The 18,452-nt window shown below is 39.1% G+C and overlaps 3 protein-coding genes across 3 annotated transcripts; all 3 read left to right on the top strand.

The window, feature by feature from the left end:
* Positions 1 to 3,840: 3,840 nt before the first annotated feature.
* On the top strand, positions 3,841 to 5,493 carry LOC129761059 (uncharacterized). The gene has a single exon (XM_055758763.1). It carries the CDS (start codon positions 3,841 to 3,843, stop codon positions 5,491 to 5,493), a length of 1,653 nt encoding a protein of 550 aa, XP_055614738.1.
* A 36-nt stretch (positions 5,494 to 5,529) lies between these two features.
* On the top strand, positions 5,530 to 6,433 carry LOC129761060 (uncharacterized). The gene is made up of 2 exons (XM_055758764.1): positions 5,530 to 5,958; positions 6,005 to 6,433. Exons 1-2 carry the CDS (start codon positions 5,530 to 5,532, stop codon positions 6,431 to 6,433), a joined length of 858 nt encoding a protein of 285 aa, XP_055614739.1.
* A 430-nt stretch (positions 6,434 to 6,863) lies between these two features.
* LOC129761061 (uncharacterized) lies at positions 6,864 to 8,306 on the top strand. Its single transcript, XM_055758765.1, has one exon. It carries the CDS (start codon positions 6,864 to 6,866, stop codon positions 8,304 to 8,306), a length of 1,443 nt encoding a protein of 480 aa, XP_055614740.1.
* The last annotated feature ends 10,146 nt before the right edge of the window (positions 8,307 to 18,452 follow it).

Here is an 18,452-nt window from a genome sequence, read left to right on the forward strand (position 1 = left end):
TTTGGCAATCACGAATCCGTCCCGAGAATCTACCACTATCTCCTGGATAGGAAAACGTCCCGTGGCGTAGACAGCAGCTGAGCCAGACCTGTCCGCTGCCCAATTACCGTTTCCAGACGGGATTCTGTATGGTTCTGATAAAAGCGCCACATCACACTTCTTTTCGCCTTCCGTTTGCTCTAGCAGAAGCTGTGCAATCTCGCTATGGTTGAGGTTTAGCTGGGTTATTTCCAGTTTTACTGGCTTGCCTTTGCCTTTATATATACCGGACAGTCCAAGCCACCAGTTTCGTGGACATTTCCATCCTCCTGCTTGCATAGCATACATTTCGGCTGTTTTTTGCATTCTCGAGAGAAGTGTCCCTCTTCACCGCATCTTCGACAGCATCGTGACCGGTCGGGTCCGTTGCAGCTTCGGGATAGATGACCAAAATCCCAGCAGTTGAAGCAGCGTTGCACCTGCTTCGGTATCCTGGGTGCGGTTCTGAAATGCCCTATTGACCACCCTACTCTTACACTTCCTACCGTCAGTAGCGTGTTGGCCGCTGTTGGTGAGAGGCGAATCGTTGCAATCTGCATTCCACCGTACGCCTTTCTTAATTTTATAGCTACCGATTCGTTGCTCAACGTTGAACTTCATCGCCGGTGTCATCAAAAGGCGCTAGAAATCGAGATTCGGGAACGTAAGTGGAGATGGATTGGGCACACGCTGCGAAGAGATGAAAACGAGATTTGCAGAGAGGCGCTTGACTGGAATCCAGATGGGCATCGAAGAAGAGGCAGGCCCAAAAGCTCGTGGCGGCGAAGTCTAGCCGCTGAAATCCGCACAGTTGACGAGAACCTTGGCTGGCAGCAAGTGAAGACGCTGGCTCCGGATCGCCAGCAGTGGAGATCTTTTATCTCAGCCCTATGCGCCGGTCAATCGGCGCTGGACCCTTAGGTAGGTAGGATTCGTTGCTCATGCCAGGTATGCTGGAGAGAGCTTTCTCGAGCTCCTCTGCAGTTGTAAACTCATCAAGGTCCTTACATTCAATGGACGCGATCTGTGATAGCGCTCGGACAGTCGCTTCATCGCCTAGGGTGCTTTCGACAAGCTCCTTGAAGTCGGCGCTTTTTACCGCCGGGTCCTTTTTTAGCTCGAAGAGCAGTTCGCCTTTTTGGGTGCGTCTTGTTTTGGTGACGCTCTCACCAAGAGCAGATAACTTTGGCTCTGCGCGCAACTTCCGGAACAAGTCCGCATACATTGTGCCTTCTTTCGCTTCCACGATAAGCGCATCACCCCTGGATATCACCCGTTGAGGTTTGGGTTTTGGGGGTGGTTCTGGTTTCATAACGACCTTTCTTTTTACGTTCTCCTTCCTATTGCGAACCATTCGCCAGCCTCCAGCACTGCTTTCACCGTCGGCATCCTCATAATCCGTGCCCCTCCTTTTTTTGGAGGAATCGTTCACGACGGGGGAGTCGCGGTCTCTTTTTGCGGTTTTTCTTGGCTTGGACTCCTTCGAAAGTCCTTGAGAAGCAATCAATTTTGCTTCCTCCAGGTCCTTCTCTGCAGCCTCGGCCTTCCGCACCAACTCCTTTCGTTCCTTAACGGCACTCTGCAGGAGCACCATCAATTTCGGCACCCAGGTCTTGATGTGCGTGTGCACGTTGTTGGTGCTTCGCACAAACTCCTGCATCTTGTCGACCATGTCGGCTGCCTCCAAAAGGCCACACTTTTTTATGCCCCTTGGTGCACCTCTTCCTGCGATTGGGACCTGCTCCTCTTGCTGGGAACTGCTGAGGTTTTCAGTGGACCCATCCGCGACCGGGCTTCTTCCCGCTTCCTTGGCAACCTCCCTGCAAATCTCCTTTCCTAGCTCCTTTACTACTTTGCTCAGTAGAGCAAAGTGTCAATAGAGTTTGAGCTTAACAGTTCTCTATTGACACATTCTGGGCACATGTGTCATGTCCAGAGAGTCGAAATTTCAAAATTATTTTAACGCTCTCGAACCCAATTTAGAAAGGATAATTACAATTTGTTCATGGAATTCGAATACAAATCAAAAATCTTCTGTGTTTTAAATGAACAGATAAGAATTAATTATTTTTAGTCCTATTCTCATAGTTTCTATGTTACATTCCGAATCAAAGAAAAAATGTGCGCGTTATCTCCATTTAAACAAATAGGAAAAAATGATGAAACCAAACCTTGGGCATACATTTTTTGAAAAATATTGTGATGGTTGTTAGTTCCGGCAACCCTTCCCGATAGAGAGAAATTTATACCAAGTTTTTTTTGCTTTCCATACCAATACCATTGTATTTTTTCTCCCAATAAATCACTTGTTCTTTGACTGTTAAACGTAACAGACGCGTTTTTATTTTGAACGATAATACAGTCCATTTGATCCGAACAGAATATACATATTTTTGGTCCGTTTCGACCCGGATGTTTGTTTCGGAATACTTGACCAAGTTATCGAGCGGAAAACTTGGAACGCGAAGTGATTCGGGCTTGGTGATCGGTTGAACCTCCGGAAGTGAAAAAACGATCGACTGATTGCTATCCGAAAATCGTTGATTGAAAATAGTGACGCCATTTGCCGGCTACGAAAAGTCGATTGGTGTTCGAAGAAAAGTGACGCAACGATTGTACAATTGGCGTTTATCAGCTGCGAGTCAGCTAGATTCGATAAATCGAAAATTGGTCAAATATTGATCGATTACTGTTGAAACGTGAAGCCATAGTGAGACGACCGAGTGTCGACTGGGTTTTTTATTGGCGCTTATCAGTGAGGCCAAAGTTTCCGTGGGAGAGGGACGTTATTTTAGGCGACAGGCGATCAGTGCGAAAAAGACCGCCATTTTGTGATTGGATACGGCCAAGCCGTAATTCAGTGTTTGAGTGTTGCTCACTATACCAGTGGTGATAGTGTGGTTATTTGTCGGAGAGGGGAACTTAGTTGATGTGTGTGCAAGTATTGCCGAAAAGTGAGTTACCCCGGATTTGATTGTTGAGTGTGTTCGGCTTCAAAATGATACACACACCGACAAAAAACCCCACTGGTGTGGGAGAGCAAACGAACGGAAGTGCTGCTGAAAATGCCTTGGGCACAGTGAGTGAACAAAAAGAAAAACAAAAGAAGAAAGTGCAAAGTAAGAGAACTGGCGAAGAACTAAAAGTGATGTGGATTAAATTGAATGCAGTGAAGAATAAATTGAATGGTGTGTACGAGAGTTTGCTGCATAATGCCGAGAATCCGAATCCCAACTTGAAATCGAAGCAGTTCCTTCAGTTGCAGTTACGAGCGGTGGAGAATGTGTACACGGAGTACAACGCACACCATCAGCGGATTTACGAAGCAGACGTCGACGATGAGACCCGAGAGCAAGCGGAGGTAGCGTATGTCCAATTTGAGCAGCAACACGGTGAGTCGTTCATTTTGATTTCTAAACTGATTGACGATCTAACGAGAAACGAAGAGCACGTCGCTCGCTCTGCGATGGCATTGACGACTCCCGTCACCAGCACACACTTACCACCACTGAAAGTACCATTGCCCACCTTTGACGGTACTTACGAGAATTGGTATGCGTTTCGCTCAATGTTTGAAACCGTCATGAGCCGATACAGTTTTGAGTCCCCTGCTATAAAACTGTACCATCTACGGAACTCACTTGTTGACAAGGCTGCCGGTATAATTGGATCAGATTTGAGGACAAACGATTGATAATAGACAAACATATTGATGCACTTTTTAATCTCCCGACTCTGACTAATGAAAATGCAGTTGAGTTGCGAAGACTGATAGATACCTGTACAAAAAACGTTGACGCTCTCAGGAATCTCGGACTACCTATGGGTGACTTAGGCGAATGCATGCTCATCAATCGCATTGCTTCAAAACTTGACCCAGAAACCAGAAAGGCGTGGGAACTATCTCAAACTGCTGGAGAGTTGCCAGATTATGACGACACCATTGAATTCCTTCGTGAACGATGCCGAGTATTAGAAAAGATTCGACTTTCAATAAAACCCGTTATCAAGAATTCAAGACCTACAAGAGATTTCCAAGAAACGAAAGTAAAGGCAAGTGTGCTGGTTGCAACTCACAACAAATGTCCTCAATGTCCGAAGAGTCACAAACTTTGGGAGTGTGATGATTTTAAAAGTGCTAGTTTGTCTGATAAATACGCTACCCTCCGCCGCAGTGGCCTTTGTTTTAATTGTTTGCTGCAAGGTCACAGATCGCCAGATTGCTCCTCCCATAGTACGTGCAAGAAATGCAAGAAACGTCATCATACTTTCCTGCATCCTGATGATGGTTTCAAGAAGCCCAGCAAGCTTGTTGGTAAAACATCGTCTACGAAATTGGAAGAATCGAAACCCGAACAACCGTCGAGGGATGACAACGATGAAACGAACCGCTCCAATTTTTGCGTCCAACCGAGAGATTTTGACAGGCAGATTCTCCTTTCGACAACAATGGTTCTTGTTCATGGCAAAGGCGATCAACTCTACCCCTGTCGTGTTCTCCTTGACTCGGGTTCTCATACTAGCTTCGTGACTGAACGATTTGCGACGTTATTGGCTTTTAAAAGAATTCCGGCTAAGTACAGCATTAGTGGTTTGAATGACATCCAAACTAAGGTCCGTTCCAAAGTCCATACGAAGGTGGAATCTCGTATCGCCAACTATTCTGTTTGTCTTGAGCTGCTTGTGGTACCCAAAATTACTGGCAATCTTCCGTTAACGAAAATTGAAACTGCTGCTTTGAGTTTGCCAAACGACCTCCAACTTGCGGACCCTGAGTTTGATGTACCTGGTAAAATCAACATGTTATTAGGAGCGGAGGTATTTTTCGACATGCTGAAGTCTGATCGGATGCATATTCCTCGTTGTTCCGCTGTGCTCCAAGAGACTCAATTTGGCTGGGTTTTAAGCGGTTCCGTTCCCATTGAAGCAAATTCTGTCGTCCACTCGTTTTGTACCACCGTTACCGAAGAAAATCTAGACCGATTGGTAAACCGTTTTTGGGAAATTGAGTCATTTGAAAACGATAATTTCCCTCCTTCGACCACAGAACAAGATTGCTTGCGACATTTTGAGGAAACACACCGACGTGACTCTGAGGGACGATTTATTGTTCGGCTCCCTTTCAATGACGACAAAAATAGACTGGGCAACTCAAAACGCATGGCTGAGAGAAGATTCTTGGCTCTAGAGAAACGTCTCGATCAAGCACCAGAATTGAAGAAGCAATACAGCGACTTTTGGAAGGAGTATGAATCACTTGGGCATATGAGGGAGAATCGAACAGCCGACGCAGATCAGACTTCAAGTTTCTACTTACCGCACCACTACGTTTTGAAGCCATCCAGCACGACAACTAAGCTTCGCGTAGTGTTCGATGGATCTGCTACTTCGGACTCTGGGGTCTCGATTAACCAAACGCAGATGATAGGACCGATTGTGCAAAATGACTTGATCGCTATCCTGTTGAACTTTTGATCGCACAGATTTGCATTCACCGCTGATATTTCTAAAATGTATCGGCAAGTGGCCTTGCATAAAGATGACGTTTCCTATCAGAGAATCCTCTGGCGAGAGGATAAGAGCCAACCTTTGAAGACCTTCGATCTACTGACCATAACATATGGTCTAGCATCATCCCCATTTCTTGCTACCATGCCACTGCGTCAACTAGCCATTGATGAACAAGAAAGCTATCCATTAGCTGCAAAGATTGTGCAGAGAGCATGCTATATGGACGATATTCTAACGGGAGCAAACACGTTGGAAGAAACTATCCAGTTGAAGAACCAAGTCGTCAAACTACTCAAGAGAGGTTGTTTCAGTGTGCACAAATTTGCTTCAAATTGTATCGAACTTCTGGCGGATGTTCCTGAGGAGCAACGTGAAAGTGGCATCGAAATTGAAGATCCAAGCATCAACGTCATTATAAAAACGCTTGGTGTAGCTTGGAACCCCGTTGAAGACCATCACGTTCGTCCTGTCCAAGTTAACCGAACCTGCAACAACGAAAAGAGAAATCCTGAGCCAAATAGCAAAAATCTTCGACCCGTTGGGCTTCGTGGGCCCGGCGGTTACTGCAGCTAAGCTGATCCTGAGGGAGCTCTGGAATCTGAATCTTGACTGGGACCAACAGGTTCCGGAACAAATTGGGCGATTGTGGCGCGACTACTACAACCAACTGAATTGTTTGAATGGTGTTAGATGGATTCTCGGTGAACAAACAGCGGTTATCGAGCTCCACGGATTTGCGGACGCATCGGATTTGGCGTATGGCGCCTGTCTCTACTCTCGTTTGATACGTCACGATGGAGTAGCCGAAATGAAGCTGATATGTAGCAAAGCACGAATTCTACCCCGCAAGACTGGCAATCATAAGCAAATTACGACACCACGTGCCGAACTGATGGCAGCTTAACTGCTAACTTGACTGACGGCTAAACTATTGACCTCGATCGAAATTCAAGTCCGAAGTATTATATTGTGGAGCGACTTCCAAATAGTTCTGTGTTGGATCCGAAAACCACCTGAAACTCTTGCTCTATTTGTTAGTAACCGAGTACGAGACATTCAGATTATTGGCGATCAATTCGTCTGGGAATACATACCCTCGATTTTGAACCCTGCAAGATTCCCTGTCTCGTGGTGTTCAACCGAAAGATCTTGCTGCCCACACACTCTGGTGGAACGGGCCACCGAGTCTTCAATCAACTGAACCAGACATTGAACAACCGCTTACGATAAAAGACGAAGATTTGCCTGAATTAAAAGGTAACATTTTCCTGACGACGCTACCAAACACTCGGTTGCCACTATTTAATAAAATCAGCCGTTTCCCACATCGGGCTATGGCTTACGTCGTGCGTTTTTGTGATTACATCCGCAATGGAAAGAAAACGCTAACCAAGGGTCTATTGCAAGCTGACGAAATGAAACGAGCGTCAACCCTTATTTTGAGACTTGTCCAAGCTGAAATGTTTGAAACAGAAATCAAGTTAATAACAACCGACAGATTAGTAAAATCCCCGCTCCTCAATCTTAGTCCGTTCATTGATTCACATGATGGTTTGCTTCGCGTTGGTGGTCGTCTGAAGAACGCACAAGTACCCTACGAATATAAACACCAAGCACTACTGCCAGATAAGCACCCACTGACAATAACACTGATACGGCATCTGCATCTTACGAACCTCCACGTTGGACAACGAAGTCTCTTAGCCATCGTCAGGCAGCGCTACTGGCCCCTCAAGGCAAAGAATCTTATACGCAAGATCGTACATGATTGTGTACCATGTTACCGCTTGAAACCGAAAAGATCCACACAGTTTATGGGAGATTTACCAGATTACCGTGTCCAACCAGCACCAGTATTTACGAATACTGGCCTCGATTTCGCTGGACCGTTCAAGGTTCGTGCTACTACCAAGTTGAGAAGCCCTCAGACAACGAAAGGCTACATCTGTGTGTACGTATATATGGCTACCCGATGCATCCACCTTGAATTAGTGTCCGACCTGACCTCTGAAGCGTTCCTTGGTTCTTTGCAACGATTTGTCAGTCGCCGAAGCTTAGTAGAAAGAATTTACTCTGACAATGCTACAAATTTCGAGGGTGCGAACAACGAACTACGACGTTTGGCTGCGTTGTTCCTAGAGGAGCAACATCAACGTATAATCAACGATTTCACCACACAACGAGGGATTCAATGGAGCTTCATACCGCCGCACAGTCCCCATTTTGGTGGTATATGGGAGGCTGGCGTGAAGTCAGTTAAAACGCATCTCAAGTTGATACTCGCCGAACATTGCCTGTCGTACGAACAATTCTCAACGGTACTCGCCCAGATAGAGTCAATTTTGAATTCTCGTCCTTTATGCCCTCTGTCTGACGACCCAAATGATATCCGTGCGATAACGCCAGCGCACTTCCTGATAGGAAGGGAATTCCAAGCAATCGCCGAACCGTCGTATCAAGATATCCCAGCGAACAGGCTCTCTCGCTGGCAATTCTTGCAAGATCTCAAACAGAAATTCTGGAAAATCTGGATGACCCACTATCTACATGAGCTCCAACAGCGTCAAAAAGACTTCAAACATACAACGTTTAAAGAAGGATCTCTGGTGCTGCTGGTCGACGAAAATCTTCCACCTCTGCAGTGGGTTATGGCCCGCATCAAAGAGTTGATTCCTGCTAAGGATGGCCACACTCGTGTGGTTAGCCTTCAGCTGCCCAATGGAAAAACTACAACGAGAGTTGTTAAGAAGATCTGTCTACTGCCGCTGGACACCTAGGAGGAATGGTGTCATCCTGCATTTTGAAATCGTCCATTTCAACGCCGGGGAGGATGTTAGTTCCGGCAACCCTTCCCGATAGAGAGAAATTTATACCAAGTTTTTTTTGCTTTCCATACCAATACCATTGTATTTTTTCTCCCAATAAATCACTTGTTCTTTGACTGTTAAACGTAACAGACGCGTTTTTATTTTGAACGATAATACAGTCCATTTGATCCGAACAGAATATACAATGGTAGCTAAAAAAGTTAAACAATGTTCAGTTCGCTTACAAATAAAAGTATTTCATCGGTTACGACCTTACATACTTTAACACAAAAACAAGAATACATCTAGAACAAACCCCCCCCCCCATGAAGTTCCAAAAATACCAAGGGATTTTTTATGCTAAACATAAAATTTAAAATTTCTAATCAAATTTTGATGAACAACTAAAATCATTCAAGAGTAGCAATAGTGCAACAACCTCGACTCCAAAACTTCTAAATCTCATTCCAAGACTACAATTTCACAACAGTTTTTCAAAAAAAAAAAATGCATTTGTTGATAGTAATTGAGTAACAAATATTGAATCCTAATGAAGTTATACTAGAATTGTCCGGATTTGGATCAGATTTTCTCACTCTATTTGCAGAATCAAACGAAAATTTCAGTTTAGTTATTAGAATTATGTATTTTGCGTCCAAATAGTGTTTTTTAAACCAATTTTGTCAAAATAAACATAAACGATTTTTGGGCAACCTTAAATCTGATTCTGAATTGTTTGATATGTTTCGATTAAATAAAAACAATTTGCCACGTGATTTTTTTTGGCCGAATTTTGGGGAAATTTTAAAACAACACGCCCTAATTCCACAAGGTTTTAGGACAAAATTGCCCGGATTTGCCCAAACCAGATACTTGCGTAAAAATATCTAATAAGTACCGTAATCCGGGGTAATATTGATCAATTTTTTCAATATAGTACGATTATTTTTTCTGTTAAAGGAAATTTGGCATGTTTCATATTTTTAAAACCAGTACTGGACTCCTATGAACGTAAAATATGGATGCAGAAATTTATTTGATCTCTTTAAATTTGATTTAAAAATCGTTTTAGTCTCTGTTCAGAATTTGATGCTTTCGGATGACATTGATCAGTCTCTATTCTGACGGTTTTAACGAGCTTTCTTGATCATAAAGGATACAAAAATCTTCATAATATTTACAAAGGATAGTTTATCAATTTACTCTTGATTTTCAACGTTTTATATTGAAAATATTTATAATCGAAAAAAGATCTAAGATGCTGCCTAAATTTAGGGGCAAAAATAATTATAATTGCTTAATAGTTTGAGCTGCAAAATACAAATGAAACTTTACCTTCACACATTCCCCTAGGCCCTTCCACTATTTCCATTTTCATTTTTTCTCCAAAGTTAACGATTTGATAAGGCTCCTATCCATTTGTCCAATACGGGCTTACTCTTGGAAATAGTCCGTATTTTTTAAATATTAAAATTTTATCATTAAATGGATACAAAAATAGCACTATAACTGTTGATATACAAAGCGAAAAAGTTGTTCTTTCACATTAAGGGGGGGGGGGGGTGGTGTCTAACACTTTCAAAAAATCGATTTTTTTATTTTTTTATTTTCTTATTGTAAAACATTTCAAGAATGTTGTGTCAAATTTTCAAGTCAATTGAAGCAAAACTGTAGAAATTATAGGCCTTTATCTCCTCCTATCTAATACTGCAAGAAAGCAAGGGCAGAAACTTCAAACGCGTTTTTCTCGAAAGCACATTTTTAAAGTCCGTGGACATCGTCATTTGAAAACAACTTATCCGATTCTTTTCAAATTTGGAACATATTTTCTACACCAACGTTTTTCTTTTTTTTTTACTTTGGGGAGATTTTACAGGTGAAAAATGGCGGATTTTTTCGTGGAAAATCGTAGTTTTTACTTCAAACAGCCACAAAAATTTCAAAAAAAATTTTTTGAAGTTAAATAAAAACGTTGGGGTCCAGAAAAACATCTATTAAAAATATTTTGCTCTGATTTTTTGACTTTAGATGATTCTGTGCTGAGATACAGTGTCCACCGCAAATCTTCAAATGTTCTTTTAACAATGCTTTGTATAATGCAAAAAATTTGAATACTTTTTTTTAAACGTTAGCTCGAGAAAAAAAATCGTGAAAATGGTGTTTTTTTATACCCGTTAGACCCTACCACCCCCCCCCCCCCCCCCCCTCCTTAAACAACCCGTTTGCTTCGAAATGCTTTTTGGAATCATCAGGAGAGCTGTTTGCTTGCGAGCCTTGAAAAAATAGATATTTTAAGATTTTGAAACTAGATTTTTTATTAACAGAAAAGAATTTCAAATACAAACCAAATTTTGCCTATTTGATGCTCAGTTAATAGGCTTTCAAACGTAGAAAACAGTTTTCAAGAATTCAAACTATAAACTGAGTTATTGATGAAAATGTGGAAAAGTTTATTGTTGGTCAAATTTACCCCGGTGATCAAAGTTACCCCGTTTCACGGTATCCAGTTTATTATTCTTGATTTCCGGTGTGGATCATCATGGGTATAGAATCATCAAAATCATAATGAAAACGATAAATTCAGAATCAAATAAAATATTTCTGGTTAAGGGTTCTGATACAAATTTCGCTTTTTGGTTTCAAATTTAAAAAATTTCCTATCTGGAATGCTTAAAATAGTTATGCTTCTTCACACCAATAATTGAAAAACTATCTGGATCAACTGTGTTCGATGTTTACTCTTGGGCTCAAACTCTCGGACATTACCACACAAGGCAACTGATTTACCAACTGAACTATATCACAAATCCCCATATTTTTTAAAGCTTCATAAAAAAAATTGCCATCTCCTAGGACTTATTTATAAAATAAGTAACTGTGAATGCAAAACAACTTTTACTTGAATACTTTGTACTTAGTACATATCCATTTTTTTCACTTGTGTGTACATTGTTCAAGTAAAAATGTTGTGGGAAAAAAATTGTCATCAAAACCCCCCCTCATGAGCCGGTTCTTCCTACGGCCCTGCACTCGAGCGCTATTAAATATCCATAATTCGGCTTATAGCAGTGCTTAATGGTTTGCTGGGTAGAATCAATCAGTGATTGATGTTTTCAGTTTGCTAGAATGCAACTAAAATTGGGTATCTTTATCAGTGTTCAAAATTTTTACAGTCAAAGCTCAATCTTCACTCAACTGACAGCATCCTCTCTGTCAAAGTCAAAGCTTTGAAATAGCTTTCATATTAGAATATTTCAAAGTAAAGGAGCTTTCTACCGTATTCATTTCCTGTCTAAATCGTTTCAAATTCATTTGAAAGCCGCTCCAGTCATATTCAGTTGAAAATGAGCGATGTTTTTGTTCATGAATATTTTTGCAGGTCCTTGATGAAAATTTTCGCTTCCTGAATATTTTCTCTTTCATATTCCAAATAAGTAGGCACTAGCTGTAATCGAAATCGTGTAGTCCGTCGCCTACTGAGGACATAGTTTAAAGATCATTATTTTTCAAAACGAAAATTAACCAACATTTTTTTTAATGTTTATTTGTTTAAAGGGTGATACGGTCAAAATTTGGTCAAGGAAAACGCGTGTAAATCGGTGAAATCGTTTATTTAAAAAATCAAATTCAATTTCTTTTTCAAGTTTAATTAGTATAAAATTCAGGAATAATATTCAGTTAGGCTTCCGCTTTTCCAAATCCGAATTGCCGGGCCTTACGCTTAACCCCTGTCATAAGATTTTGTACAGCCACCTTGTCCACCTTCTTCGTCGCAGAAAGCCAGTTTGCCTTGAACTGCTGCTCGTCCTTAGCAGTTTTTTGGTCTTCTTAAGGTTCCGCTTGACAATAGCCCAGTATTTCTCAATTGGGCGCAGCTCTGGCGTGTTGGGAGGGTTCTTGTCCTTGGGAACCACCTGCACGTTGTTGGCGGCGTAACACTCCATGGCCTTTTACCGAAATGGCAAGATGCCAAATCTGGCCAAAACAGTACGGAACAACCGTGTTTCTTCAGGAAAGGCAGCAGAGGTTTATTCAAACACTCTTTCACGTAAATTTCTTGGTTGACAGTCTCGGAAGCTATGAAAATGCTGCTTTTCAAGCCACAGGTACAGATGGCTTGCCAAACCAGATATTTCTTCGCGAACTTTGACAGTTTCATGTGCTTGAAAATATCTGCTACCTTTCCCCTTCCTTTCACCGTTTAAAACTCCTGTCCCGGAAGCTGCTTATAGTCGACTTTGACGTAGGTTTCGACGTTCATTACCACGCAGTCAAACTTCGTCAGCATCGTCGTGTACAGCCTCCGGGATCGTGCTTTGGCCGTCGTATTTTGTTTATCATCGCGATTTGGAGTCACTACCTTCTTGTAAGTCGATAGTCCGGCCTGTTTTTTGGCTCGATGCACGGTTGTAGACGATACACCCAGCTTATATGCGGCATCTTGGAGAGAGAGGTTAGGGTTTCGCTTGAAACCACCGGCAACTCTCTTTGTCGTCTCAGCGGCTTCCGGTTTTCGATTTCCTCCGATCCAGACTTCCTGGCTGTCGACGAACGCTACACAAACACTTAAATTACATTTACAACGGTTGATTTGGCAACTTTTAGCGTTTTTGCTAGTTTTGCGTGCGAGTAGCTCGGATTTTCGCGATGCGCAAGCAAAATTCTGATACGCTGCTCGCCTTCCTTGAACGACATTTTGACAACTGAAGAGTGAATTCCAAAATCAAAATAGGAGCAGCATTCTACACACACACACACACACACACACACACACACACACACACACACACACACACACACACACACACACACACACACACACACACACACACACACACACACACACACACACACACACACACACACACACACACACACACACACACACACACACACACACACACACACACACACACACACACACACACACACACACACACACACACACACACACACACACACACACACACACACACACACACACACACACACACACACACACACACACACATACACACACACACACACACACACACACACACACACACACACACATACACACACACACACACACACACACACACACACACACACACACACACACACACACACACACCTTCAAAATGAGGGGTGTTCAGGTTTTTTATATGCAAAATTGAAAGAAATACGTCAAGTTGATATTGACCAAATTTTGACCGTATCATCCTTAAGGACTAGGAAACATTACGAAACAGCGTATGAATCAATCATCCGTTTAAATAAATCGGTTTTAAAAAAAATGGAAATCCATGTTTATAACTGTTAAGCTAAAAGTTATACAAATTCTTGAGTTTATCTTGATAATCAATTAAAAAATTGCTTCAACTGACTTTCAATGTGTGATAAATTCGTGGTAAGTGAATACAGTTGGACGAAATTTTATAAGGTCAAAATATTTACTTTTTTCAAAATCAATCATTTGCGAGTTAGCTTTAACCCAGTGAACATTTTGTTCTGTATATTTCAGTTGTTTCTGAGATATACACACTTTTGTACAATCTGGAAAAGTTGTATTGAATATTCTATATGAGCCTGTACGTACCAAAGTGGAGGCAATATACGGACCAAACTTTGCTCACCTTGAAAATATAAAACTTTGTATTGCATTTTCAACAATTTGATAGCAACTTTGCTTTGCACAAAATCTTAGGATTGTACAACTTACAACTTTCTATTGCCTATCTTAAAATTTGATTACAATTTCCAAATTGCTTAATTGTACAGTGGGATTAAATATCAAGCTTTACACAATGCTACTGCAATTCAAAACAACTTTATTGATATTTCTATACGATTAACAAAATGTTATCGTATATAATAAACTATACAAACCATAAACGCTAAATTATAACTTGGTTTAGCTACAACATGATGTTTATACAATTCCAATTTAAACTGGATTCTTATACAATCTACAATGAACACTACTTTACGATTTCTGGTTATCTGGGAAGTTGTTCTGAGTTGAAGTTTCAATATAAATTATACATTTCAACAATTTCCATGTAAAAAAAAGATTTATTTATTATATGCCCTTTTGTGATGTTCGTTCACATTTCAAATTCATGAAATGGCGGACATGTCTCAAAAAAGGCTATTTGAGAAACTTCTTGGAACTTGAAGTTCACATAAGGCTGTTTGAGACCTAATTTGTAACTTTGATACTGTGTGGATGCGATTGACATGTCACAAAAAAGCTATTTGAGGAACCTCTTGTAACTTTCATGCTCACATTCGAGAAAATTTGGTACCAAATCCCTTTGGAACCTTTGTTCAGCGAAATTCGAACTTTAGAGGCACAAGTTTAAGTAGATATGAGATTTTCGGTTGCTTGGGTATCTTATTTTACCCCTTTAAGTCTATCCCCGCCGGGTATGCAACAGCAACAAATGTACTGATCAATCCTGCTGCTAAGATCAGTGCAGCTCCCGGCATGGAAGCAGCAGAACAGCAAAAAAAAAAACAATTTGTTGGGCGAGGCCAACATCAGCAGACAAGTAAAGGTAAGCAAAATCTTCGATAGGACCGAGGAAATTATTAATTGTGATTTCCAAATTTCAGGATCGTGGTTGTGGCAAACGATGGCGATCTTCAAGCTGCTGATATTCGTATTGGTTGATGAAAGTGTTATTTTATAAATTTATGCGATAAAATAAAAATGAAACGTAGCCATAAATTTGTTCCAAAAAAAAAAAAACATCTTAAGATATGATAACTTCCAATATAAACAGAATTTAAATATACAATATTTATATTTTAATCTCATTGAATCAATAATAGAAATAAAATTGAATCAATCATATTTATAATTCAATCAATCATATTCTTATAGTTGAATCTATCATATAAATGTATCTATCATATTAATAATCAAATTAATCATATAATTATAGTTGAATCTACTATAATTACTGTTGTATGTATGACATCAATTGTACATTATAATTGAATCTACTATATTTATAGTTGAATGCACAAAATCAATCATACAACTTTAGTTGAATGTATTATATATATTGTTGAATGTACGAAATCAATTGTTGAAATTTTGATGATTAAAGTTGGTCGAGAAGCAATCAGATATATGATTGAAAATAAGTCGATTAATGTTGGAAATACCATACTTTTTTTTTCTCCGTGAACACATAAAGTTTCAAAACTTTTCTTAGGATTTTTCAGTCTCCTAAAAGTAAGGGAAGATAAAAGAAACTGTCGATAAAGAAATCACAAACTTCAAGCATTTTGGATAAAACTTCTACATTTATCCATGGCCATCGATTCCTTTCCGTAAACGATGTATCTGTTATATTTATGTGGTATGGAAATATTTCTTTCTAACTTTGGTACAGCGTATCTCTTTGGGAATCGCTCGAATAAATAATTGCTAAGTGCAATAAAGATTGATCTTGATGTGTGAAATCTATCCGATGTGCTTAGAGTGTGAGCCCAGAAATTGAAATTCTAACTGCCCCAGGATTCTCGTGTGCAACCGAAAAATTTACATGTGTGAACCTACTTCTCATCTCTTATCTTGATTTGTTCGGTTGTACGAAACTAACACTCTACAGAACGCAGTAAATTATCGCACTCCAGCTCCGACAGCCTTTAGCAAATGAATCCAGCACAAGAGGCCCCAAATGTAGGTGGGTACCTTTCTTCGGACAATCGTTCAGGCCATAGGTACCAAACCAGACATATCTTGCAGGGGTGTGGATTGTGTTCGAGCAAACCTACTTACACATTTTTATCGAGCGCCAGGATCTTTACCTTCGTTCTGGCCGAGTTGAGGTAGGTTGGTGAATTTCCGAATGCACAGAGCACATTTTAACAGGTCCCTATCTTCCCTACCTTCGACTTGTGGTGTGGACAGCATTGGCATCGCTACAGAGCTTCGAACTGTCGATGACAGCTTTAGATTTGCTGATAGGCGGAGATGTTTAAGAGATGGAAATGAGAGGATAACTAACAAGGTCGTAGAAGGTCCGTTGAACGTGTGAAGAATGGTGCTGTTGGGGGCATGTTGGTATGACACTACCGATGGGAGCTCTTGCGCTTTTCTCGGTTTGCAAACCACGGTTGGTACAAATTCAGTAGCTCATACCATTTAATTCGAATGTGGAAGCTATAAAATGTTAAAGACTAGCAAAAACTTCATGCGTTATTAACACTTTTAACTATTTCTTCTTTATTTAAATTCAATTAAAAAAAATTACTGTATATCAAAGTATTTAGAACAATCATTCTCCTGGCTGAGTGTAACCATTTTTCCAATTTAGGTCGTTAGAGTGTCTACAGGACTCGAAAGAAAATATGGGGAAATAACATATTGGTGGGTACCCGTTAACTCAGTTTGGAGTCTCTTCAAAACAATGTAAAAATATATTTTGAAATATATTCAAGAATAACGTAGAAGTCCAACACCATATAGTTTGTTAATATACTTTTTGTAATTCATAAGAACATTCAAATGAAATTGGACAATTTCATGACCTTTGACAGTAAATTTACATATTAAATGTAAGATGATCTTGGGGATGTATCTTTTAAACAACCTTTTGAGCTGACTGACTGCGCTGAACATGAAATATAGATTCTAGAACCTGCTCTTATCCTACTTCTGAGTCGGAACTTGATACTTAACTTGCTACTGGTCTACAACCTTAACCTGATCTTGGGCACGATCGTTATCGTTATCCTATTCCTGATACTATTAACAAAAGAACAAAAATGACGAAAATGACCAAAATAATAAATTTAACAAATTTGACAAACATGACAAAAATGACAAAAATGACAAAAATGACAAAAATGACAAAAATGACAAAAATGACAAAAATGACAAAAATGACAAAAATGACAAAAATGACAAAAATGACAAAAATTACAAAAATGACAAAAATGACAAAAATGACAAAAATGACAAAAATGACAAAAATGACAAAAATGACAAAAATGACAAAAATGACAAAAATGACAAAAATGACAAAAATGACAAAAATGACAAAAATGACAAAAATGACAAAAATGACAAAAATGACAAAAATGACAAAAATGACAAAAATGACAAAAATGACAAAAATGACAAAAATGACAAAAATGACAAAAATGACAAAAATGACAAAAATGACAAAAATGACAAAAATGACAAAAATGACAAAAATGACAAAAATGACAAAAATGACAAAAATTACAAAAATTACAAAAATGACAAAAATGACAAAAATGACAAAAATGACAAAAATGACAAAAATGACAAAAATGACAAAAATGACAAAAATGACAAAAATGACAAAAATGACAAAAATGACAAAAATGACAAAAATGACAAAAATGACAAAAATGACAAAAATGACAAAAATGACAAAAATGACAAAAATGACAAAAATGACAAAAATGACAAAAATGACAAAAATGACAAAAATGACAAAAATGACAAAAATGACAAAAATGACAAAAATGACAAAAATGACAAAAATGACAAAAATGACAAAAATGACAAAAATGACAAAAATGACAAAAATGACAAAAATGACAAAAATGACAAAAATTACAAAAATGACAAAAATGACAAAAATGACAAAAATGACAAAAATGACAAAAATGAAAAAAATGAAAAAAAAAAATGTCTAATAAAAACAAAAGTGACAAATATGACAAAAAAGAAAAAAATGACGAAAATTACAAAAATTACAAAAATGAAAAAAAAAATGTCAAATAAAAACAAAAGTGACAAATATGACAAAAAAGAAAAAAATGACAAAAATTACAAAAATTTCAAAAATGACAGAAATGATAAGAATGTCAAGAATGACAAAACCATTTTATCGTTTTTAATTTCTGGTAATTATCTACTCAGCAAATTTTTGCCTCGATTTCCAGAGAAAAATTGCTGGAATTTAATTTTTTTGTGGGATTCAACAAATATTCTCCGTCTTGCTGATTTATTCCTGCACTTGATCTGCATGCTGAAAATCAGGATTCGATCTGTCAAAACTGGAACTTTTGTTATTTTTAGATGTATTTAAACTAGAGAGTTTTTTTTAACTTTATAAATTATAATAATAAATTAAATAAAGT

The sequence above is a fragment of the Uranotaenia lowii genome, chromosome 1, assembly GCF_029784155.1.
Source record: "Uranotaenia lowii strain MFRU-FL chromosome 1, ASM2978415v1, whole genome shotgun sequence".
Lineage (NCBI taxonomy): Eukaryota > Metazoa > Arthropoda > Insecta > Diptera > Culicidae > Uranotaenia > Uranotaenia lowii.